Source organism: Rhea pennata, chromosome 2, assembly GCF_028389875.1.
Source record: "Rhea pennata isolate bPtePen1 chromosome 2, bPtePen1.pri, whole genome shotgun sequence".
Classification (NCBI taxonomy): Eukaryota; Metazoa; Chordata; class Aves; order Rheiformes; family Rheidae; genus Rhea; species Rhea pennata.
In genome coordinates, this window is record NC_084664.1 from 39,244,197 (window position 1) to 39,271,506 (window position 27,310).

General features: G+C 39.5%; 1 protein-coding gene across 2 annotated transcripts; it reads left to right on the forward strand.

Moving 5' to 3' along the window:
- On the forward strand, positions 1–27,310 carry GALNT15 (polypeptide N-acetylgalactosaminyltransferase 15). 2 transcript variants are annotated; one of them, XM_062569283.1, is made up of 11 exons: positions 1–390; positions 601–1,158; positions 6,762–6,928; positions 7,656–7,860; positions 16,290–16,457; positions 17,056–17,173; positions 18,126–18,320; positions 21,849–21,980; positions 22,903–23,004; positions 23,837–23,977; positions 24,946–27,310. In XM_062569283.1, the coding sequence occupies exons 2-11, from the start codon at positions 602–604 to the stop codon at positions 25,090–25,092; spliced, it is 1,932 nt and encodes a 643-aa protein (XP_062425267.1). In that variant the 5' UTR covers positions 1–390; position 601; the 3' UTR covers positions 25,093–27,310. The 2 variants fall into 2 exon arrangements, with proteins under 2 accessions (XP_062425267.1, XP_062425266.1); XM_062569282.1 differs by having other exon boundaries at positions 1–1,158.

The window sequence follows — 27,310 nt, forward strand, 5'->3', positions numbered from 1 at the left end:
ACACACACATTGCTCTGTATTATGTCTGGCGAAGTGCTTCCTGACTGAGTGCTGTAGTTGTGTGTGAAACAAAGTCAGGGACTGACTAGTTCTCATCTGTTGATCACAGTTAACTTGAAGTCTCAAAACAGGGGGAAGCTGTCAGATCTGCTTTCAGAGATAAGGCACTTGAATCCAGGCAGCAACTGGAAACTTTGCAGAAGCGGGAAATACTCTGGAAGGAAACTATAAGAAATGGAATTTCTTTTTACTTAGAATTAAGAGAGGAAAAAATCAAAACTTGAGCTACTTTTTTTCATCAGCTAAACATGTTCTTCTCTAGCTAAACTGGGATTCTGCACAATAAAGGATCTACTTTATCTCACTGGATCCATGCTATCTTTTATTACAGTAAGTGCAATATTAATAGGCATTTTCTATTTTGTCTGCAAATAGAGAGGAAAGCATGAAATGGCATCAGTGAAATGTGAGGGGAACAAAAAAATCTTCTTGGCAGATAGTAAAAACCAGTGCTTTGCCGCAACCCGAGGACTGGAAACTGAAAGATCCAAGTGATATTTAACATGACCATCTGTATCATTTTCATTTTGTCACCAACAGTATGTTCTTGAGGAAGAAATGCAGATATGGATCACGTAAGCTGCAGTTTCTCTTACTATTGCTGATGCTGGGCTTTTTGCTACTGATGGTTACAACGCTGAATCCACCACCCAGCAACCAGAGCAAGGAAGGGACTTTCCAGCCTGTGGAGTTCAACCCCCGGGAAGGGTATCAGGTGGACTTTGCGGAGACCCAAGAGATGCTGGAGACTCAGGAGGAGAGCCAGCAGTACTACCCTTTGGATGGGCTGTCACCTTTCATCTCCCTGCGGGAGGACGAGCTGATCGCGGCCATCGTGTCACCCGCCGCCAAGAGGAACCACAGCAAGGCCAGGAAGGGCTATCGCATGGTCAAGCAGCAGAGCAAACGGCTGGAGGCGCAGCCGGAGGTTAACGCAGAGGGCGACCCCGAGTCCCAGCTCGTCGCCCTTCCTCTGCAGGATGGGAAAGGGGCTGACGCCGGGGAGCGGGTGCTCGGCCTGGAAACCCATGGCTTCAACGAAGCGCGCAGCGAGCGGATATCTCTGCGTAGGGAGCTGCCTGAGGTACGACATCCGTTGTAAGTAAAACAGCCTATTTAATCTCTGGGAGAAAACTTTACCTTTCCCTGTCGCTTCCCCCAAGTGAGCCTCTCCTCCTCTAAAACCTGTGTCTTCCCTATCAAATTATCTCCTTCAGTTTGGGAAAACGTTCTTCTTGTACCAGTTTCCTTTAGGGAAACGCCTCTCTCTTGTGCAAACACAGGTATTTTCCCAGCCTCCCTCCAGCAGCCCCGACTCCGCAGCTGGGGGGAGCCCACGGCATCCCCGCCGGCTCCCACATGTGTCCCGCCGGCACCTCCCGGGCAAAATGCTTCCAGGCACCTTCATTGCTGCCGGGGGCGAAAGCCCCTGAGGTACCCGAGACCACGACAGGTGCTACAGGAGGAGCTGGGAAACCCCGGGCGCTTTCTCCTCTTTTTTAAGAACTACAACAACGAGGAGTTAAACGACTCAAACGGCAAAAACTGACCAAGCTGTTCTCAAGCCCTCACGAGCGACGAAAATGGAGGGCGCGGGGGGGGGGGGGGGAAGGGAAAGGAAACGGGGGAGGGGGCAACGGCGGTTTTCTGGGAGTGCGGGGGTCAAAACCGCGGGAGGGCGCGGGGACAAACGGCTGCACCGCGGCCCCTCCGCCGGGTTGCAGCGGTCTCCTCGGCCCGCGCCCCGCCACCCCCCCGCCCCCGCACTCCCCCGATCCGGCGCGATCCGGCGCAGCGCGGCGCGTCACCCCGGCAACGCCGCGGCCCGTCGCGGCGCCCCGCGGGCGGGCGGGCGGCAGCGCCCCCTGCTGGCGGCGGCGGGGCGGGCAGGCGGGCGCGGGCCGCGGCAGCGGGTGCCAGGGCGGCGGGCGGGGAGAGGGGATCCCGCCGTCGGTGCCTCGGGGCTGGGAATGCCGCGTCTCCCACGCACGGGGCTTTTAACTGGTTCTGGTATGACGAGCGACCTGAAAAACGTGAAGAAGCAGCTCCGGGGAGGAAGGGAGGTGGAGGTCGGTGTGTCCGACCAGATCTGAGAACACCGCTGAAGCTCGCACCAAGCACTCCGTGAGCCCACTGCAAAGAGGTTGTATCTGAAGCCCCAACATACTGTATTGAAGCCCGGACGCCTGAAAAGCCAGTTACTCTTCCAGTCCATGAGGGGCAGGTCGGGGCAGTTCCTAAAAGTGGGTCTGAGAAGTGTGTCCTGTCCCGTGGCCGGCAGAGAGGGACAGGGGTGTTGGGGGCTGTCGTGTTTTTTGCCTCCTGAAGCAAAACTGGTGAGACTTTCCCCCAGCGCGCCGCACAAAGATGTGCCAGAGAACAGGTTAAGACACGGAGTTTCTACAGTATTTTTTCTAGTGGTCTTTTCCTCATGGTTAAAGAGAACTAGTGGTTCCCGGTTAAGGTGGCAATCTCGAGGAAAGAGAGATGGAAATTAGGAACTGTTTTCTGTATTTGCTGACTAGATTTAGAGTTAATTTGGGTAGTTTCATTGAATGATGATAAGCTAATTTTAAATTGAGTTCAATGTATTCAATAATTCAGTTATTTTTCACTATAATTCATCAGCTGTTCTTTGAACTACGTAGTGTTCGAAGGAGGAATGATGACCCTGTTTTTACTGCCTGTGATGTGAGCCAAAAAGCAGTTTTACTTTGGCAGTTGAAGGGCCATCCAAGAAGAGCCAGGTCTAGTTAATGCTAATCTCAGTCAGATTTAAGCCATGGTCTCAAAACTCTTGGATGGGTTTTCCTGTCTGACTAGTTACAGCCTAAAGAGCTAGCAATGCTACAGCTTATGGAAGCCCAAATTGAAACCCCAGGTCTGAACATCTGAGGCTTTGCAGTTGTTCATATCTAAATCCGGACCATAAACCTGCAGCAGAGGTCTACCTCTAAGCCAATCTTGTTCTTTATGACAGTATTCGAACCACAGCATATTTTTAGATGTAATTTACTCTGGCAGCCTAGCTCACAACTGTATCAGTCTAGTTTTATACCGCTGTAAAATGAGAGTGCAACACTAATGAATCTGAATGTGTATTACTCTATTCTATTAGAATCACATTATTCATAATAATGTCTATTATTATTTACTTAAATAGACTAAGCTGGTTAGAAGTTTTTCAAGTTAGATCTAGATCTGTAGATGCCCTGTATTTCTTTTCACTTGAAATTAGGTGGTAATTTGGACCAGAGTACCTACTAATTGTAAAGCACTTCCAGGTACTGTAAAATGATTCTGGCCAAACTGCACACTTGCATACGTCGTTTACTAATAAACCAGAGTTTAAGATGTAGGGTAAATGCTATGAGATATACTTAGCTACTTAGAAATTTTCCTTAGAAATTCACAAGACGAGTTCTGTTGTGCTTTGCACTGAAGCAATGAACAGCATTAGTACAGTTTCTTTTTATATGAAGATTACCGAGTTCTGATAAAAGTGAAGTAGAGACCACTGGCTGGGCACTGCCTTGATAGGCCAGGATCCCACTTCCTGTCCTGGAAAGTGATGCTGTGGACCTACCTCACCGGACCCCAGCTTCTAACATAGTCCACATCCTTTACATGCCTTCAAAACTGAATGCTTTGTGCTACTTTTCAGAAGGTAAATGCATAAAACTGTATTTCTTTCAATACTCTGCAGTAAAGCATATCCCGTTAGTAAGTCAGATAGATACTGTGTTTTGCCCCATTTATTCTGAGTGGCAGTTCTGACACAGCCAGGGTCTCTGGGTCACAGAGCATTAAAAACTTGTCCAAATGTGCTAGAAAGTTGTTCTTCCACATCAAAACTCATCCTTTGGTGTACCTTTCTCTAACAGAGTGCTTCTGCTGCCATCAGTTTGCCCAGCTAACTATTGACACCCTCCTGGGACAGTGGACCTGAGATGGCTTGACTTTTATGACATGGTCGTGTCTGAAAAGAAGCTTCTCTCTTGGTCTTGAGTGTCACACAATATGTATCTAGGCAAACACAAACACAAAGTATCAAAAAAAAGGTTTTAAGTTTCATTACAGAAACACAGCTTCCCCTTGAGTGCTGTTGGGAGTTGAATCTCAATGAGATATTTTCTTGAAGATGAGTGGGAGTCCTGTCAGTAGTGACTTTGCCTTGTCAGAATTGCTCTCCCTTTCATTGTTGCTTTGACAATTTCTTACTTTTCACAAATTGGATTAAACTGCTATTTCTTGTATCAGTCACAGCCCTGACTTTTTGAAATGCCAATTTGTGATGGACAGTCTGTGAGACTACTCCAAATTACAGGAAAGGTATTCCCTATACCACTAGTCTTTCTCATATTTCTGAAGATTATATATCTATATCGCAAGCCTATGCCAATCTCCATGGCAACTAAGTACTTGCCACTGAGACTGTGTATTCAAGTGCAGTTATTTTCAATTCTTTTCCAATTAAGATTCCAAAACAGCCTTATCTTCTTGCTATAACCACAGTTCTAACAACAAAGCATTGTAGGATGGTGGTGGAAAACATAAATGGTTATACTGAATGTTCCTGGTTGGAAACTGGCTGGTTAGTAAAAGGACTGCATCAGATCTTCACTTTTTCCTTAATTATCTTTAGATCTTCTGCCTGAAAATACAAATACTTCCTAAGTCATGAGAGTATCCTTTTCCTCATCCTTCTGAAAACAGAAGAAATTTGCCCATGTGTATTTATGAAATAATAGCATTCTGATTACAGAAAATCAGTTAAACAAAGACAACATTTGTTAATTACTATGTTTAAAATATCTAAAAAATTGGTTTATCTATGTAAGAAATATATTAACATGAAATATTATAGATTGCAAGGAATGATTATGCTTGTGCTAATTTTATTCCCAAAAGTGAATCTACCATGTTCATTTATTTGTATTTGTTATTAAAGCATTCAGATTATTGATTCTATTAAACAATGAACAGCTTTGTGTTTGTATAGTGTCTAGCATGATTGGGCCTCAATCCATGAATAGGAACTCTTGACTATGATGATAATAAACACAGCAATATTAAAATTATGTCCCTGACATCAACTCCTCTTGCAGCAGAACAAGTTCAGTGGCCTCTGTGATAATAACCACTGCTATTACAATAAACAATAACCACTGTAAAATCTGTATGATGATTTGCTTGGCAATACAAAGATGTTGGAATAATGATAAGCCAGATTTTTCCAACTAGTTTTCACAGACTTACAGACTTACTTTCTCAGAGGCAAACTTGGCCCCCTTGAAACCAAAATGACACACAGTTAGATGTAAATGTTTTTTGTGATAATCCTTTATTTCCATTAAGAAATTCTTACTAGTAGTGATTAAATGAATAAGGCAAACTAAATAAATGCTACCTAGGAAACAAAAAACCTTTTAAAATGCATTTTCACATGTAAGCAAAGCAGGTACATAGGCACATTTTTATGTCTGTATAAGACATGTTTGAGGATCTTTTCCGGAAAAGATGTATCTTCATGACAGTATGATGTGTCCTGTGTCTTTTGAGCTAAGAGTAGTAAATGAGAAAACACTTTTAATGCATTTCATGATGCATTAAACCCACTTTTTGGATCATTTGCTTACATTTGTGAGATTTTTTTTTCACAAGACTATGATTTTCATATGAAGAGATTCTGAGAGGATAAATAGGAAGTCTTTCTGATTCTTAAATGCTTGAGATGTCAAAAAACCTTTTCATTTACACTAGTTTTGATAGAAGTTGTTTCAATACTACAGGTGAAATCTTGATCCTATGGAACACTGAGGAGCCAGGGGCCACAGCTGGCAGTTAAACATTTATAAAAATGCCACAATGGGTTGGATCAGTGACCCATCCAGCTAGATTGTATCAATACCTGGAGATGTAAAAGAAATAGCAAAAAATAGCAGAGATAATCTGCCCAGCTCAGATAACCTACCCAGGATCCTCATTTGTCTGTGATTTATTTTCATCAGAAAAATGAACCTGTACAAACTTTATAAGGAGAATGCACTCTCTTAAATATATCTATACTTGTTTTCATTATGCATGTAGCTGTCCACCTCTTTCCTGCACAAGACTGGTATGTTGGATTCATTCACTAAGATCCTAGGCAGGCAGTCCACAGGTAAACTAATCTGTGCAGATGAGTTATTTTTAGTCTACTCTTAAAAGTTTTGCATTTGAGTTTGTTTTCTGTTACAAGAGAAACTGTGGAAATTGGGGTGCTTGAATGACCTGCTTTACCCCTTCCTGCTTTGTTCCGTGCCACTCATGTTCATTTGTCCACCTCCCTAGGGTTCTTTCCTGCTTACCTAACTTCTCAGATAAATCATCTAATCATCTTTTCAATTTCTCTTTCTGTGCCTTCTGGACCATTTCTATTTGAGCTCTGTGTTTTTGAGGCAGCCAGAACAGAATACAGTATCCCAGAATACAGCAAAACATTCCTATTTTTGTATTTTTATTTTCATAATGTCATTCCCATATTTTCACTTTCTATTCTCGTTCTGGACATCCTAATGCTTTCTTTGCTTCTTTAGAAGTGAAGTGAAATGTTAAATTGGCTTCCTGAAGATTTAGATGTAGATCACAATTTGTGGTGTCAAAAAAAGTAACCAGTTGCACCAGTGATTCCAGTGTCTCCATCATTTGATCTCATGCAGGTGCCTACAACAAGAATATGACTCCAGTCTACCTACTGCTAGTGTCATCATCTGTTTCCATGATGAAGCCTGGTCTACTCTCCTCAGAACAGTACACAGCATTATGGACACAACCCCGAAGGCATCCCTCAAGGATATCATCCTAGTAGATGATCTCAGTCAGCAAGGTAGCCCTTGTTTCCCTGTATGTGAGATCTGCTTTCTGAGCTACACAGCGGAAACTGTCCTCTTCTATGAAGTGCATGAGGAGAGTAAAAAGCAAAGAGGACCCTCAGGAAGACAGCTAAGTATAGACATGATCTGGCTGCCAAATTTCACCCTTCATCTCTAGGATTCAGCTTAGCCTTTTAGCTTTGAAATGTTTCTTTTTCCTATCACTTCCGATCACTCTGAGCTTTCTTACTTTAAAATAAGATCAGAGTAGGCAAATCTTAGCCTTTCCACTGGACCAGATCTGCTGTAATAATTTCCAGACTTGAAGTTTGGCTTAGTCATGCAGTGGAAAACTTTGCATTGCTAAAGTAATCCTAAGCACTTCAGAGAGCCAAACACCTGTAGTTTCTCACTGTGACCTTGGTCTTTTATGAGATCCTGAAAGTCTCCGCCTTTTGCTTAAAACAGGAGAGAAGGATATTCAGTTTCTCACAGGAATACCTTTACACCTAGTGAATCTCAGTCTCCATTAATCTGTAATTCTCTTTGACATAGCTCTTCTATGCTGCTGTGGGAATACTTAGAACATGGTTTGCTTAGCCGCTTAAGACAAATGACTCCAAAATATATTACCAACAAGCAAGTATCTTCTACTTGTTCTGCTTCTATTACCTGCTGTGTTTCTCTAACAGCCTGAATCAAAGTTAAAATGATAGTAAGTAACTATTCTGTTTATGACAGGGTCCCTGAAGTCGGCCCTGAGTGAGTATATCTCTAAGCTGGATCGTGTGAAACTGATACGGAGCAACAAGAGACTTGGAGTCATCCGAGGTCGGATGCTAGGAGCTGCACGGGCTACTGGGGACGTGCTTGTCTTCATGGACTCCCACTGTGAGTGTCAGAAGGGATGGCTGGAACCTCTCCTAGCCAGGCTGTCCAGCAACAGGTAAATATCCTTGTGACCTCTGAGCTCTCTGCATTGCTAATTCTTGCTAAAAAAAGGACATACTTGGAAGGGTTTGAGTATCTTTTTTTTATCCTCACTTGGTTGCCTTCTTCTTTCTGGCTGCATTGCTTTTGTTTTCTGCTTTCACTGCACATACATCACACTGGTGCTTGGGAAGCAGGATAGGTCATACAACTGACTACTGTCATTTCACACCCAATATGGTATGTATCCAGATAATGTTAGAACTGTAGGATAGCTTCCTGGTGGTAATAATTAAACAAATTTGCAATCTCAGGCTGTCTGCAAATTGACAAATGTCCACCAGAGAAACTACTGCAATAACCCATTATTTGCTGTACTTTTTAGTTGTCTCAGTCATGAAGCCGAAGATTAAATGAGACAATTTTCTTAATTACTTTGTCTTCCTGAGCTAGCTTGCCTACATATCAAAGTTACCTGTACAGTTTTTGTTCCATGGAAAAATAGAATACTTTCTGGACAACCTGGACAGTTCTATCTAACCTCAGGTATTTTCACTGACACCAAACTCACATTTTCCTAGTCTGTCATGTTTCAGTTGGTGTTTGGGCCTGCTGTCCTGCACAGCTGAGCTCGTGTGTGCACTCCCCAAGTCCTTCAAAGAGATTAAATCACTGAAAATATTTCAAGAACTACATGTAAGCAAATCCTTTATTAAAAGGGCTTTTGTGAAAGAAACATTTGTACATTAACTTGTCTCTCAGAAGTCATAAGCTGCTTGGGAAAAAATGAATATTTGCTTGAAGGGGTAAAAGAAAACGTATGTATCTTTAAAGCTCTTACTAGGTTGTTAAATAGTCATACTAAAGACCTTCAAAGGCAATGGAACAAGCAGCTTTTATGGCTGATTGTGTTTGCTTATAAATGAATTAATTTGAGCTCTTAGAAGTGATTACATCATTTAGATGAAAACATTAAACTACTGCAAACAAGTGGAATGCTGCCCTAAGATGTCTCTTCCCCTGGAGGGCTTACCTGCCCATTCATTCCTCCGGGAGGGCAGAATTTAATACTGAATTAGATAATGCCTAGTAGTGGACTAATGGAAAAAGTTGGAAGGATATTTGGATAATAATATGGGCTAAATCATCCCTTTCTGTATGCTATATCAGGCCCCATGTCTAAATCTGGAAGCTTTGTCACTGCTAGTGTGGTGAGCCTATGACATTCTCCAGTGCACAGGAGAGACATGCTCTAAGGCATTCTGGCAGTTTCCCTCACTGTCCCTCTTTCCCCAGCTGAAAAATGGTGATAGTAACACTGACCTGATAAGGAAGTTAATTCATTATTTTTCCTAAATTGCTTGAAATGCTTGCATGGAGATCACTATGGAAATGTAAGCATTAGCGTAGTCAACTTGGCTTCATTTAGCAGCTGAGGAGCTGTTAAATTGAATCATGTCCACTTCCTTAGACTACCCAAATGAGGAGAGTACAGTGAAAAAAGGCTTACAGTGATTGGTGAAATACCCATCACTCCTCTTTATGTACCAGTCAAGCTGCCACTCAAACACTTTTGCTGGAGAGACAGGATGGGAAAACACTTAATCACCTAGAGCAAGTGAGTCATTAGCTGGCGAGAAAAAACACAGCCCTTCCAAAGCTCAAACCTTTGCAGTACTGTTGAGATATTTTAACTCTGAAAACTGTGATCAAAGCCAATTTTCTAGACTCCTAAGCAGATCTAACACTATTATTATGACTTTCTTGAAAGTAAAGCTCGGAAATGCTTGCCCAGACTGAGACCTCACTCTGCACTGAACATACCCACAGGAAGAGAGAGACCTCCAGTACTGAGTAGTGTGTAACAAGCACACACGAGACCAACAGTGGAAAAATTGTCCCAATTTTCATAGAATCATAGAATTAGTAAGGTTGGAAGGGACCTCTGGAGATTATCTACTCCAGCCCTCAAACAGGTGGCCCGTACGGGGATCGAACCCATGACCTTGGCATTATTAGCTCCATGCTCTAACTGACAGAAAGGTATTTAAGTTACTTTTCCAAGGTAACAGAGATGTCTGTCACAGAGTGGGAAGCAGATAGAACATTTCTGAGTTGCTGTTCAGTACTATAAAGAACAAGTTGAATGTTTCTACTGAAACAGTTATAACCCAAATCTGTGCAGAGCTGACCAGTTTAGTACTAGCAAACAAGGTAAGCACTTTTGGTTCAGATGTTAGTTCACAAAACACAACAGTTTAAATTTCAGATCATTTTCTTTTTATCCAGAATTCACCCATCTGTATTGTCAATGTATCTAGAATTTAGATAGTAGTTCAGTAGGTTTTTGTCATCCTTAATTCAAAATCATTTATTCAAATCTTAAGTCATTGAATTTTGGCTAAGCAGTTATTATCAGGTATTTGACTGCTTTTGGTGATATTTCATCTCTCTATGTGATAGTTTTATTTGCTAACTTAATCAAAATTATTTACTCAAAAGGTATTAAGTCTTTCTAAAATCATTACTTGTGCATTTATAGACATTGAGACTAGTTTAGGAGGCATTCTATGAAGTATGCCTAACCGGTTGAGTGGGACGCTGTACATCACCATGGTATGCCCCCTAGAGAACGATTCAGTGGTTTGTAAAGCATTTCTTGACATTTCAGTTGTTCAATGACAAGTAACATAGGCACCTAGAAAACATTAGAAAACTAACTGACATGCCCCTTCTATCATTTCATTTAACAACTCTTTGTGTTCCAGGCTAACTCCAAGTGAGCAGCATGGTGCATAGTAATGTAGCTATGCAATTATTGATCATCTCTTGTAGGATTTGCCTTTTCCAGGAGACTGTGAAAGGCAGTTGCTGTTTTGTATTCAGTCCAAAGGTAGTGTAAGGCAGAGGGGGCATATACTGACGTAAGCCGTGAAGCCTTGAGAAGGTTATTTCTTTAACCTAAAAATAGTGACCAACATGCTGAAGGGTGTGGCTGTATTATTGCAGCAGGCTCATTTTTAATAAAAAAATCTGAACTGTAGTTCCTGAGAAAACTGCTTGGAGACAAAATGATCCATGATTATATCCTTCAAAAGAAATTCTACCATTAAAATGCATGGTCATAACTACGGCAAAGAGATGGCTTGCAAGGAGATAGCTTACCCTCAGGACCTTTCCCATGGTGCTTGTTGCAAGGATTATTTCCCCCTGGGCTGGTGCACTGTGTACATCACTGCTCAAATATTGCTTTATGAAGCTGAGGTCTATGATATTATTAAAAGAAGCCAATCTAGTTTCTAAAATCAAAGTGCCTTCACTTAGCCCCACAATTCTAGGTCACTAATCTTTAATGCAAATACTGTTAAATGGAATAGGAAATGATCATAGCAACAGAAAGCTATCTCATCAGCTATTTGCTTCTGTTGAGTCAATGGGTACCTTTGCTTGTAGATGCAGGCATAGATGCAGAATTCTACCGTTCAAAATATTTTGAGTAGTGTTAGTTTTATGGCAATAATATTGAAGTAGAGTTATTTCACACTAGAGTTGAACAGTTCCTACACCTCTTCATCTGACTCTTCACTTCTCTTTTGCTCATACCCCAGCTTTTCAAGCTACCAGATACATAAGCAGAAAAGCAATATGCTTTCTACCTTCTCACAGGCCCAGGGGAGTATGATGTTGTCCCTCCAGAACCCAGACAACCTCAGCATCTGAGCATCCATGCTACTCTCCTTATTTTGAAAATTTTCTGTACGCCATATATAACAACCTTCTTCCTGGGACTTTTCTTTTCTGCCTGATCTTTTTATGTCCTCGATTTGTCAATAATACTCATTTCAAATTCAGTTAGCTAATGTTCTGCACTTACATGATACGATATCTGAAGATATGCTATCTCTTTATAATCTTTCACAGCTGATCAGTATCAGCAGGTGACCTATTTTCAAGAAGTCGAGGTAAAGAAACTGAAGAAGAGAAGCTAAAGACAAAAGTAAACATTGCTGCCAAAAGTAGGAACAGCTAGCATTTAGGCATGGTTCATGGCACAATCCTGACAGTCCAATTTAAAAAGCTATTAGTAGATCCTGCAGATTCCAGCAGCCCTAGAAATAAGTCCAGTGGGGACCTTTGAGTATTTTGATACCTCACATAAAAATTGGAATATAAAAAATATGTTCAAAATAATTTTCTTAAAGTAAAATATTCCCTTAGAACTCTACCTAGCAGAGATTTGAAATATATATTTAGTGTTTAGCATGTGAGTAGTGGTATCTATTAAAAAAGACTGTTCATACGCCTTAATTTAGTCAGGAATTAGTCTGTAAGGCTATGTTTAAGTAATCCTCTAGGCCATAGCTTTACCATTCCTGATCACAACATCTTCTCTTTTTATTAACTCCATTAATTTGTATTAATTTCAGATGTTATGCAGCATTACTTCCCTGAAAACCTCAGCCAGCAAGGCAATTTCAGTGAAAATGCAACATGCAATGGAGCCAGCTTGGGTTCTCTGTTACTTGCCAAAGCTTTGACTGTGTGCAGAGCCAGAGAACTCAGAATGTGTCTGGATGTCTGAGCTGTATTATTCTCACAAGGAAAGATTCACTCCAAAATGGTTGAAGAAAATAGAGTATTTTTATATTTGTTTTTGTTGTTCCTCCTTGTACAAAGGAGGACTTAATGAGATTAAAATCTCCCTTCCCAGCAAAACAAAGTGTAAATCAACAAAAAGCACTTTCCAAAAAAGTGTATCTAAAATTTCAAAACAGAGTATTAATTAACTTTTCCTCTTCTCATGTTACTTATTCTAAAAATAGGAAAGAACATAATGTCCATAGTGCATATAAAGGGTCATGGGAAGACATTTCATTTTCAGCTGTATTTGATTGAGACATCCTAAAGCAGGAAATTCTTGTTTGGGTTGCTCTTTTTCATGGAATTGTGACCTTTTGTAGATCTTGTGTGTTCCAAGCATTTGAAATATTCACAAATTAGTATTACCAGAGTCAAATGGTTCAAAGCTTTGCTGCCAGTTGTATTTGAGTTTCCTGTTTTTTTCTTTCCTAGAATTCCACAGAGCAAAATTAGCACTAGTTTGCCAGGGAGTGTTCATTTCAAAGTGCCGAGAAACTGCTTGTCTGTTTGCCAGTTACACAGTTAGAAACAAAAAGAATAGCTAAGAACATCTTCCAACTTTCAATAAATTACCTTCTGCTGCAAATTTGCATTTCAAATCACGCAAATATCATATCCATCACTGAACATACAGAAAACAGATATTTTATAAAGGAAGCCTTAATATCAAAAGATATGTAAAGTACCACTTGATTAAGATAAAAATTGGATATTGACCAGTTTCCACAAAAGGTGAAGTTTCTGAATTCCTCTATTTCAGATCAGAAAGACACTCACAATATTTGAAGTTTAAAAAGGCATGGCTGTACTGGTTTCAGAATCCTTCTGCTGCTAAACAATTTTATACAGCCTTGCTTTCGCTGCTGCCTACACATTAGCTAAGAGATTAGGTGATGAAAGACTGCAGAATTCCTAAGCTGCTGCAGAATGCTCATGAGCTGGGGAGACTGAGGATGTATGTTTGTAGGTAGTTTGCGTTAAGTGTTCGGTCTCCATCTGAATCCAGGACATCGCTGCAGGTATTTTTCTTCAAAAGCAGTGAAGACTCATGCACAATAAAAAGCAAAGCAAAAACATACATTAAAAATTAAGGATCATTTCAGCAAGAACTACTGCTGTAGTGTTTACTCTTGTGAGCAATTGCACTGATGCTAAAAGTGTCACTGGAGTTTGGAGTTTTATAGTGGCAACAAATGTATAGCAGACCCAAAAGGACAGAGTTTAAATGTCTGGATATGAAAAGGTAGGAGCTAATGTGTCACCTGATCCTGGATATATCTGAACATAACTCTCAGTATCCCTATTGTCTCCATCTGAGCTATCCTGGAAATAAGCACATGGTTTAGTCCTCATTGCCAAGGTTTTTCAGATGGTTTAGTCTACATTGCCTCCTCTGGCTTCCACTCAAACACCTCCTCCTAATCTTTCCCCCTCTTCTGTGAAAATTCTAAAACAACCTATCATGGAATCATTAGTTCCTCAGTCCTAACTGGATGAGACTGGATAGACCAACAGCAGTATATTAGCTTACATTTCAGCAAATAGCAACAAACTAAGGTGGGAAGTAAAGAGCTCCAAGCAAGCTCCTAACCAGACAGTTTCCAGAGATGTCTATGCTGGAAGATGCAGCTCAATGTAGATAGTCCAGTTATACTGATTTTTGCTGAAGTTCAGTCATATAAAATCCATTCAATTTGTTAGCCTCAGGTGAATTTTACTCAGCCTATCAAAGAAAAAGTACTGCCTGTGTGAGTTAAAACCTAAGTAAGTCTATCAGGACAGTACTTTTTAGTAACTTCTAGAAATATTAGGTCCTTTTCCCTGCTGTTTTCAGTGAATAAAGGTTAAATACAGCTTTTGTTAGAAAGATTCCTGTAGGCTTGAGTTTGAGAAGGTTGCTCGTATAATAGATACAAAACTATATCATAGGGTATCGTCAGGAGAATCAGAGGAGAATTTTAACTTTATGATTTTTAGCATCATTTCATTCATTTTTTTTTTCTTGAGTTCTGTGGAATAACAACAGCAAATCACTGCCTTAATATATATGCCTATAAATGTTACAGTTGACCATAAAATTGTCTCATCTATTTCTAAATCCAGTGCATATTTCTAAGCACTCCCATTATTACATATTATAAAGGCTGATTTTATACCTGAATGGAGAAAAATAATCACTTTGTTTTAAAATTTTCTGCCTTTAGCTTGTAATAGGGCAGTCTGTCTGCTCTTACTAGGAAACAAAAGAATAATTGTGTCATTTTAGCTATGTCATCTGTATATTTCAAATATATTTCATACAGTTCACTGAAGAGCAGTAGACTCTTTTCCTTCACTAGGCTCTAAAATTCTCTTTCAGGAAATGGCAACTGCGATAGAACAAACTTTTGAGTTCCCCAACACACCCTGTCATTGAAAAAAAAATTACTGTAATTATTGTAAAGACACAGAAGACAAGTCAGAGTCACATGAACATCACCCTGAGCTGCGAGTTTCCACAGCTGGTGCTGGTCTTTGCCACAGAAAAGGACAAATAACTCACTCAGTTGAAGACTTCTGAGATGATGTCCATACTGCATTGATTGTAGTATGTTTTAAATGTACTACATTGACTGTGGTATGTTTATCTCAAGAGTGATCTCTGACCAACATATATAAGCCTTTAAAAGAGGGGACAAAACAGTTTTTCTACCCCCAAATGGACCATTTCTTCTCTATATGTAACAAAAAGTTATTTTTTAGGAAAAGAGCCACTCTAGAATAACTTCCTATGTGTATACTCTTGCTCTAGAGTAAGAGTAGTTTTTTCCAGTGTAATTAATCCCTAGTAATCGTTACTGATTTTTTTCCAAAATGTCTTTTCTCTTTGGCAATCCCCACACAGAGACCAAAGGCTATACTTTGTGCATAACAGAGCAGAAAAGGATAATACTGCTCTTCAAAGCATTTTATTTCCTGCAGTCCCTAATACTATTTCATCTGTCCTCTGAAAATGTCCAAAAGTGATCTGTTATTAATCTGGAAACACAGAAGACCGGTAGCTCTTCTGAATTACCAGTAATTCCAGGATGTACAAGGACACTATGAAATACCATGATGTGTTTGCTGTAGGGAAATGCAGAATACCTCTTCTCAGATCCATCCCAATTTAACTGAAGGTAGAAATGATCTGAAGGATTGCTATTCACATTTTGATGGCTCTGTTCTGACTCGTAAAAGTAGATCTCACACTGCGACAGTGCATTTGCAAGAACAGTTTAAATGTGATAAAAGAGAATACAAAGAGAGACTTTTATAAAGTCAGTGATAAAAGTTTTTGCAAAACAAGTAGAAGAACAAAATAAGGATAAATGCACTGTTCATTGGCCTAACGAGACAAGTGCATCAAGTGGTGTGGAACATCTAGAGCAAAATCAAAGGTTGGTGAGCTATATAGGACCAAAGTCATCTTCTGCAATGGACTTAGCATCCATATGGAGCCTATAACTAGGCTGATGCCTCTATATGAAATAAGAATTCTGATATTGAACTCATAGTAAAATCCTGAATAGCTCTAAAATGGCAATGCAGTTTATAGGTTGTCAGTAAATTAGCAATCCTTGGAATCCTTCCTCACTACAGGCTTTGCATTCCTGTATGCTCGCTGAGCATCAGGCTTCTCTCAGCAGTGAAAATGAGAGTATTCAATATCTACAGGAGTGCTTGTACTTGACAGGATCAAAAGTGAGAGTTAGTGTTTTCTAATACAGTAGTGAACTTGATCTGTGCTTTGGCTTTTAAAATAAATGATACTGTCTTTTTCAGAAATAGTGTCGTCTCCCCTATCATAGATGTCATAGACTGGAAGACTTTTCAGTACTATCACTCTGTGGGTGTACATCGAGGTGTTTTTGATTGGAAACTAGATTTCCATTGGGAACCAGTGCCAGATCATGAAGAGAAGGTACGACAGTCTCCCATCAGCCCTATCAGGTAACACTTCATCAGCTAGTGTCCTTCCACTCAGCTCAACAGTACAACTGTAAATCTGGGTCATCTTCCAGCTAACTGACAAAAGATGTGGTTACTTGCATTTGCTTGGTTAATGTTTTTTGAAGGGATAGGTTTTTGTTTACATTGAGTTTATTTGACTTTAGTAATCATTCTAATTACTTTTCAGTTATAATTCCATTGTGTCAAATATTTTCCAGGCATTGAGACAACTAGTATTGACAAGACATGCTAATGAGGCTTGGAGCAAAAGTAGAAGATGGACCATACAGAATTTTAAAATGTGTCTTAATCATTATCTGCTAGTGTATTGTTTTGGATATACAGTTATGTAGCATTTCCCACTGTTCTGAGCTTTATTCAACAATTCAGGTCTTGTCTCTCTTCCCCAGGCAAATCCTAGAATTCAATTCCAGATGTTCTTTCTTTTGGTTAGATAATCATTTCACTCAAGTTTATATGAAATAGCATTCAATCATTTTGTAATACTATCTCCATCACAGAAATGGTGAGATTTTCATCCTCCTTAACTCTCTATCCAAAACAGAAGGTGTTCAGTTCTGAACTGTTTTCTGCACAGGAGTCCTGTGGTTGCTGGTGCAGTAGTGGCCATGGATCGACACTACTTTCAAAACACTGGAGCTTATGATTCTGACATGACCTTGTGGGGAGCAGAAAATCTAGAGCTGTCTATAAGGGTAAGAACCGTAAATAAAACGTCAGGTGCTGGTAACTGTTGGGGTTTTAAGGCACTTGAATATAAAGGAGAGAAGAAATTTAGAACAGCAATTAGGTGCAAAACTTTTGGGGAAGGGGAGAATATCACTTCCCTCACAGAATTCTGTGTCTACACTCCTTGGTCTGACATGATCATACAAGAATTGTAGCATCATGTCAGGAGAATGAAGTTTTACTGGCTATGACAATCTGCCTGAGGACAGAGTCACTGGTTTTGGCACCTTCTGAAAGTTGCCTCTTTCATTTTGTGCATGCAGCATGCACCAAAATAGTAAATGCTTTTATTTCTTACCAAACATGTAGTTTTAATATCAAATGGTTCATATTAAATCATTTTCATTAAATTGTGCTGAATAAAAAGAATAAATGATACTAAAAAGCAATGAAAACTTCAAACACAAAGGTTACAGAATCTTTGCTGATCCATGGAGAAGGCAGATACATTCTCAAGTCTCTTCACTATACTGCACTGTTCATGCACATAAAAATCTAAAAGCACATAAATGGCCATATGGGGTCAAACCAAAGGTCTGTCATGCTCAGGATCTTCTCTGTGTTATCTACCCCATGGCAGTTGCTGGGGGACAGTGTATGAGGAAGTGCATAATGATGCTCTTTCTGTTTCCAACAATGCGCAAATTAGGATTTCCCAAGTCTATAGCTTTGTTAAACCAGAAAAGAAGGATTTGAGGGAAGAGAGGAGGAGGAGCTTCTCATTTTTAGATGCTTTTAAACTGAGTATAAATATTCAGCCACTGCCCAGAGCAGAGTTTGACTCAGTGAGTTAATGACTGCTTCATTTTGCGTTCTGTAAATTGCTGGCCTATTATTCCTTGCTGCTAGTTGTGTTTTACCAGCTGTATACAAGACAGACAAGGGCAATCTCTTTTTGTGCCTTCACCTGTGTTTCAGACTTGGCTCTGTGGTGGCTCTGTGGAAATCGTTCCATGCTCCCGTGTTGGCCATGTCTATCGAAATCACTTTCCACACACTTTCTCCTATGAAGAGGCCATTGTGAGGAACAAAATCCGAATAGCAGAGACCTGGCTGGGTTCTTTTAAAGAAAATTTCTACAACCATAACACAGTGGCTTTCTTAATCAGCAAGGTAAAGACATCTGCAGCGGTCTGTTTCTGAGAAGTGTATATGGATGAAGGTAGAGGAGGTGGAAATGGGTGGGAGGGAGTCTGTGTACGGTCAAACATTCATCATAAATGGTGCTGGGGAGAAATTTTCCTTTTTATAAAACTTTCCAGTGAGAGAGCTGTTAGGTCAGCAAAGAAACAGAGAAACCTGTGCCGCAGGGTTGTTTGCTGAAGCTGTCAAATCTCACACATTGAATATCACTCCTCCACCACATGACTTCTTCTTCAGATTGCCCAACAGAACCTGATTTATTTTCCACTGCTGGTATGCGGGGGGAAGTAGCCCATCCTGCATGCAACCCAGTAGTACTGCATGCTCAAAAGATCCTCTTAGAAGATTCATTCTTCATTGCTGAAGTGTCTTCGTCATGTGATTCAAGTAATGTGATTCACTGGCATGTGGCAAGCTCTGTTGTCCCTCCTGTTGGAAAGGAATATATCTGAGTGGTCTGGAGACAAGTACTGTGATTTCTTCCTAAACTGGCAGAAGTCCAGAAGCAGCTACCTGTAACTTAGGAAGTAGCATCTCACCAAAATCACTGTTTAGAAGTTACTTTTTTGTTAGAAGCATCACATAGACAGCAGTCCAGCCTCCAGGGATTCAGATGACCAATGGTCCGTACACTAACTCTGTTCAGCAGCCAGGCATATGATTCATACAGCTACACTTGAACCACCTTCAGGCTACACATCACCTAACAGCTGCAGAACCAGTCACATTGCTTTTAAGCTGCTTTGTAATCTGTAGCAGATCAGGATCGTTCCAAAGACTGGATATCTGATATGTTAAAAACTAGTGGATGTTTGTTTATTTGGAGTTAGGCAGCAAGGCTGTTAACAGTGCTACAATTTGCAGGAATTCTCTGCCTCCAATACCTTTTGTGGTAACAATATTCTCTTCCATAAGGCAATGGACAAACAAAAAAAAAAAAAGTAATTCATCTTGTTCATTTAACAATGCCATGCTTTTAAAGAGAAAAGATTCACTGAAAACAGTGAGGCAGAACACAGGTAGGTACTGGGCAAAGTTTCCCATTCAGTTTTGTTCCACATTTCAGTCCTAAATGTCCCAGTCATTGCAGTGCATCATCTGAGAGAGCCAAGATCCAGAAGGAGCTAAGTTCACAGTTCAGTGTGGCTCCTCTCCTGACCTCCTCAGTCTCCACCAGTAAATCTACCTCTCCAGTCAGCCCCCTATGCTAATCCTAGTGTCTTAGACAGTCACATTCATTTTTTTTAATTCTATTTTCACTTTTTTAAAAAGCTTTTCTCTCCTTGTTTATGTTGTAGGTTTGAAAGGAGAATGCCAGGCCAAGTCTATTAAGATGGGTAGTTAGTTCCTTAATTGATTTGGTAATTTCCTGAAGGCAGTTCTTGTCATCTCAGTAGCAATTTTACGAATTAAAAAAATACAGCCTTCATTGTTGCAGTTTACTAGCTGTAAGTGCCATGACCTTTTTCCTGAGAATTTATTCTACCTAGAATACTTTTATTACTCATAAATACGATGCTCTTTCAAATGATGAATTTTACAATCTTTATTTTCAGCTTACCATAACATAAAAGACCTTTTTCTCTGTTTCTTTCTTTCATGGCCTATTTTTCAGTATGTCAGTACTGTGGGATGTTATTCAAAAGACACGAGCAAGCAATGACATTATTACGGCTCAGCTACCATTGCTGCAGATTGGCCCTGCAGGGATTTATTGCACTGAAAGGGTGAATGGAGCCACCTATTGACCACTACAGAAATTTTTGTGAGCTAGTTGAACACTGACATCACCCAGTACTGAAAATAAAAAAATGACCTTCCTTTAGATTGCTTCATAAATATCCCCATTTTATGATCTGAATTGCATCCGGCACAGGAGATGCCTGTGTTGTGAGCGTTAATACAGATGAATAAGGCTCTTCACAGCTCTTTATTATTTCAACCGCTATTTCTGTTTCTCTTTTTTTTTGTGTGGTTTATTTAATTTACAAGAACAGTTTCCTCTCAGATTGCTTTACAGAAATAATGACTTTCTTTAGATTATTTACACTTTTTATTCAGCCTCAAATGTAGATTGTAACTGCTATGACAAAATGAGACTTATTACTATAGCCTTCTTTAGCCAAAGTAAATCTCATTAAACACACCTCTTTTTAGAGGAAGCATTTTACTCCTGCTTTGTTCCAAAGAAACCTCTTGGGGCCAAGTTTGTGTGGTGCTGAATTGCTGAACTATGTTGTTATGCTTATTGAATCCAAGACTGACATTAACATTAATCTATGAGCTTCTCTGTAACTTACTGCATCTGGTGAGATTTGCCTGGGCAGCTTAGAGGGGGCAGCAAATAGTGCCACATGGCGTGATTGATTCCTAGCTTTAGAAACTGATATCTTGCCCCTGATATCCATGGCCTTTTATTTGTCAGTGTTTTCCAGGCACACTGCTAAAGCCATTTTTTATTTCCTGTGGCTGCAGAAAAATGGCTGGTTTGGGGAAAAGTTAGTTATAGGCAATTCCTTTCTTATGCTACCAATTTTAATTTCTGACATAGGAATTGGGACTAGTGTCCTGGCATGAGAAACTGTGTTTTAGAAATGCAAAGGAGGAGATCTATTGCTGGCAAAAAGAAAAAGGTGAAAAAAGCTCTTAAGGATGGTGATGTTCTTTTAGTATCTGGGCACTGAGAGATTCAGAAAAGTGTTTTGTGTGGTTTTGACACTTACCTTCTTTAGGTGGTTTTCAGAATCCTGCTAGGCATTTTTAGATGCTGAATAGCTTTAAATATTCAGGCCCCTAGTCCTCCAAAGTGTAGATGCCCATATCTACAGGAAGGGTTGAAGACACTTGCCTTTTTCAGAACAGACTTGCTATCAGGAAGAATAAGAGTTGGGATTATGTGTAAATAATTTAATAAAACATAGAAATCATAGAAATGTTTTTATACCTCTATTGTCACAAAACATACTAACGTAACTATATTTAGCAACTGTCAGATAATAATCTAATAGGCTTTTTGTTGGGCCAAATACTGTCTTCATTTACATCCTGTGATCATGGAGGACTGTCAGTAACTGAGGAATTTGGACTGTTAAATGCCAGGAAATTCAATTTTAATCAATGAGACAAATTCTGTACTGAGTTACAAGCTAATAGAATCTTACTAATTACAGTGCAGCTGGTATCAAACTTGCCCTGATGACAAGGATTGACTTATCTTGCAGGATTACACTAATTTTTAAATGAAATGTTTATTTCCACAGTGTGTGCTACTTCTGAAACATTTACCTCCCTTACACTTTGAGACTAAATGCTCTTGTAGCACAAAGTTGAGCATGTACAGCTAGCCCTTCCCTGCTGCATAACCATGTGAGATATATGTCAGTATCTGTAACATGCAGAATAGAAGAGGTAGCAGAAGTAATTCCGGTGTAGTGATTTCTAGCATCTCTAACACAAATACACTGGTAACCTTGTTCATTGCCCTATGCTTTCACTAAGGCAGAGAAGCCAGATTGCAGTGAGCGCCTTCAGCTGCAGAAGAGACTGGGCTGTAGAAATTTCCATTGGTTTATATCAAATGTGTACCCTGAACTCTCCCAAACTGAAGACACACTGAAATTCTCTGGCAAGGTAAGAGAAAATGCATTATAAAGAGTGATCAGTGTTTCTGCATTGTTCAAAGATTGCTGTATTGCCTGCATATAACAGGTATACTTTAAGCATATAGTAAGAGGCTGTTCCTGCTTCAGAAAGTTTATCATACAAACAGCCAGCACAACAAGGATGGGAGGAGAAACAAAGGGAGACGGGAGTCAAACAGCTGGTCCAAATTCTCACATAAACCTTGCATTACAGCTGGGAGCAGGATCTAGACCATCTGACTCAGTTTGGTGCCACTGATCAGAGGATCCCAGTCTCAGTTTTTTTAGGTACTGTTAGTATAAGACAAAGAACTCTTTACCTCATGCAAATAGCAGTAGCTGAGATGAGCTCCGTGTTGACCCATATGCATAAAGAGAAAGAAGCATTTTTCAGCTCCATACTTCCACCAAGTGTGGACGTGGTAGTAATAGGAGTTCCTCAGCAGAGTGTGTCTAGGACATGGTATTCTCAACTTTTTTTTTGACATATAAGTTGAAAATTATCACCCATTAAAATACAATTTTATTCCTTGGGAATTTCCCCCCGACAAGGCAATAAGATTAAATCACACCTTAATATCAGATTTTACCATCTCCTTTTACTATTTTTTCTGTTCCTTATTATGAAGTTTTGAGAGATTTCTTTTAACCATCATGATAGTTCAGATAAGAAGTGGGTATCTCTAACTCAACCAAAGCCTACTGAGTAAAGTTGACCTTTAGTGGGACTCTCCTGTGTATATCAGATCACTTTGCAAGATCAATGTGCAAAATCTAGTTCAAAATAAAGATGCTATGGCCTAAATTATAAGCAAAAACATATTGTAAAAGCCACAAAATATTAGCTGAAGCATGGGGGGGGCGGTTTGTATCTGATTGAGCTTTATTTCAGTATAAACATTTATTTACAGCTTTACAATACTGGTGTTGGCTCCTGTGCAAATTACAGACCTGGAAGGACCATTGAAGAAGGCTCTATTGAACTTTCCCCTTGCAGTGACAGTCTCACCCAGGTACTGCACATTTTAAGTATATGAATACTGCCTCAGATCTAGGGAATCATTCAGGAAGATGGTCCCTCCAATATGTAAATGGTTTGATTGACATTAGTGGAAATACTGATGTGTTCAAAATTAGGCATATTCTAAAGCAATGATTCCCCACCTTTCTGTAGCTGAGCCTCATTTGAAAAATGACGTGTTCCATGGCTTGCTGAGCCCAGATCCCAACACTTTGTTACAGCAAACATCATTAAGTTCCTGTTTATTAGTGTATTTGGTAATGTCTGGAGAACATAAATCCTGGGAGTAAAAAATATATCTTAATTCTGGAATAACAGGGATGGGCTTTCCCATATTCTAGTGCCTAAATTGCAAAGATAGAAGGGGACTTCAGATAGAGTCCTAAGCTGGCGTTAGACCAGCAAATTCATGCACTGAGAGAAACTGAGTCAGTATGACCTGACTACAAATACTTATTCAAAGTCCAAGCAAGTTTTGCTGGCCACACTGAGCTCAGAGGGAGTTGCAGCTTCATTTCTAACTGCAATATATGCAGGCACTGTCAGAAACACTCATCAATTCAAGTATTTATTAAAACAGAACTTGAATTTACTTTATACACAGTTACAATCCATAAAGCCTTTCCTCAGAAAAATAGTCTTCAGTTTTGCCAGACTTGTATATGGGAGGATTGCTTTGCAAGATTGGGCCTGTTGGGTCTTCTTTATTCATGTCTGAGTTACATCTTAACAAATATGAACAGGAAACTATTTTGGGAATGAGCATTTAAAAATGTATTGGGATGTCCTTCAAACTCTGTTCAAACAAACCCTTCCTTTTCCAGCACTTTGAATACAACAGCATGAAGGAAATCCGGCTTGGTTCTGCTCCGCTGTTTTGCTTTGATGTCAGACACGGGAAAGTTATCCCTCAGAACTGTACAAAGGAGTCAGACAACAGCCAGCAGCACTGGGATGTCCAGGAGGTTAGTAATGACTCTACTGTGAAGGGAGGACAGCTGAAAGTGACTGTGGGATCATTGGGTGATCCACAGGATTAATTTGTGGAGATGGAATACTTGAAGGGCAGGTTTCTCTTCTGTATCATTTGTACCCAGGAAATTTAGAATGCTGTTTGCCCATTTACACTGTGTGTGCAAAATAAATATGGTTTAAAAATACGAATTACAGAAATGCTATATAAATTCACATGCCCTTGATTCAACCATTTAGCTTGCTTAGGAATAGAATCAGAATGAATCAGTGGTTGTTAAAGTAAGAGGACAGATCCTTGCCCACTTCTTTTGGATAGGGGAAGAGTCTGGGAATATTGACCTTGCCCACATGAGAACACTTTGGGGCAGCAGAAACTATGAAATTCCTCCTGTATTGTAAGAGAAGAGCAAACCTCCTGTTAGAGGAATACAGTATTATTCCATGGGCCTCACCCAGCAGAGCAGGAGTTCCTCCACAAGACTGAAAAAGTGTAACAGTAGGACAGCCCAAGAAAACATCAGTTCCTGTAGTGGCAGAGATGCTGCAATCTTCAGGTACAGTTGCTACTGAATATTGTTTTAATTCCTGAGAGAGGTACAGGTCCTTATGAAATTTTGCAGCCTGTAATACTGTAATTGATACTTATAAAAACATTTACATGTTTTTATCATTTACAAAACAATTTTACATTTACAAAAACAAGCAATAACATTAGAAAAGAGATTTATAAGTTCTGCAGATGCCATTCCTGTCAACTTCAAAGGGAATTATGTGTACTTACCACCACATGGGTTCAAAGCTAAACCTGGCCCCCACTTTAAAGCAATAATTAATAAACCTTGAACAACCAGTCATTACTGATGACCTATTGTACTTAAAAAATTGTTAGAAACATGGCCTAGTTTTTACTGCAAATCCCTTATATTTTGTTTTTTTTTTCCCTTCTCTCATTTTATAGAATGGAATGATTGTCCATGTCCTTTCTGGCAAATGCATAGAGGCAGTGAAGAGTGAAGATGGGAAGGACTTGTTTTTGTGTGCGTGTAACAAGAATGCAAATCAGCTGTGGCAATTTGAACGTTCTCATGTGCTGGAGCAGAGATGACCGACAGGTCTCTGAGGAGATCAAGTCTCCAAAATTTAGCATTACTTCTTCCAGGGATTTAAGATGACACATTTCCTGTATGGAAAGATGTTTGCATCTGTTCTAGTTTGCAGGGAAGTTAGGAAGGTGTCTCCTTAGAAAGCCTGGCTGAAATATTTGCTGCAGGTTCCTTGTTTATTCAACTCTAGCTAAAATTACCACTCATTCTGTGAAGCAGGGAATAAAGATACTGTGAGTCAACAGATTCTCAACTCTACTATTGGTGAAGATAGTAAGTTTGCCCTTTGAAGGAAACATGAAAAACTGGCTGTTAGACAGCATGTCTTTAGCATATTTTGTGACTTCTGAGGAAATGGGAAAACAAATGTTTGTGAAACTTTTTCTCAGAGGAAGTCAGCCAAATCAGGATGAGTGTTTAGGCTTATTGGACTGTGCACTTGACTCATTAAAAAGAGTAGGTTTTGTGTGCATGAAAGTAGTAGACATTTTCATGTGTAATAGTTAAAACATTGTATTCTAACTACCATGAGATTGTGACTTCCCAGGCAATACCAGTAGTCCTCACCCTTTGGCATGCCCTTCCTTAAATCCTTTGTTCTTGGTCTAAATTGGGAGAATAAGACTAAATCATTAGCAACTTAGCATTTTTTAGTTTTCATGAAGTTTAAGAACCATTCTTTGGGAAACTTCTGGGAATATGCGAAGACTGAACTAGATTAGAGAGAAGAGTACCAGCTTCCCTGTTAATTTTGAAATGGAAAGTTTCGGTGGCATCTATTGGCTTTCATAAAGCTTTGGGATGAGCCAGTTACTACTCCAGTGACAAAGTTCTCTCTGAAAAGAACAAATGAAGGGGAACAACAGGCTTCAATAATGGTACCTAGGAAGGAAAATACTGATGCTTGCTTCCGCTTGTTTGCTGCCTGCTACCTTGATTAAGTCTATCGTGCTGTCAGTTCTAGCTGAGAAGATGCTGTAAGTTCTTGCTGTCATGAGTCTTCAAGCTGATACCCCAAAGAAAGTAACATGCATAACTTTCTAAACTCTCTTTTTCTATGGAGTGTGCATCCCCTCTGAGCTCCTGCAGAAGTGAATGAGAGTTCGTGTTATGTAATGATGTTGGTCTCAGTCTGCGTTAGCAAAACAAACTTGTATCAGTATTTTATTAGGGGATTTTCAATTCTGGAATTAAAAAACATAATGATGACACTTCTAAGACCAGAACTCGAGCCTGATAAGATAGAATAACAAAGATTTGGAAGTTTTCCCACTTGTCAGCTCCACACCTGCTTTAAAGTATAAAGCAGTCATAGTCACAGGTATTTATTAAAGAGAAAGGGCATCATTGATGAAAACTATTTCTTTTTTCTAAGACACAGAAAGAAAATTGTTTTTTGTAAAATGTAGAACAAATTGTTTGAGCTTTAGACCAAGGGAGGAAGAATAGATTATTCTGCTCAGAGTGTTCAGTCACCAGCTCTTGGTAAATCATGATAAATTTATTTCTGCCATATAGAATTAGTTAAAACAGAAGACATGAATATTATTAAGTGTTCTGTTGTTGAAAAAAATTCCCAGTGCATTCCCTGTTTGGTTTGAATGGTACAGATTCCACACCATGTTCAGGCATCATTCTGATCATCCTAATTAGCACTTACTCTTTATTTGTCATTGATGTAACAGAATCTCATACCATTTGCTGCTGTATCATTTAAGATTCCCTGTGAAGTTCTTGAAATTCTTCAATTTTCATCTGAAAGGATGTTAGGAACTTTTTCCAGGCCACCACATGATCTGTGATCCCTGGTAATGACCAGGGCATATCCAGGGCATATCCATGCCCATATCCAGGGCAAAGAAGAAAATAGAGAATTTCTAAAAGTTGCATAAAAACTAACTGAAATGTTGTTTTAATCAAATGTGATTCATTTTTTAAATTATAAGTATGCCAGATTTTTAATTATGTATTATTTATTATACTTTGGACTGTACACTGGGAATATTATTCCTTCAGCATTTAGCTTAATGTTCAAAAAATGTTTATGCAAATATGTTAATTGAGCATAAGTTGGATTTATCACAGAATAGGAAAAGTTTGAAATAAAATTTAACAGATGTGGACATCCTAATCTTATACTGCTTTTTGAGATACTGATGAAAACCTAGAAAATAAGGATTGCTGTAGATACATGCACAATAAAAAAACGTGTTACATAAA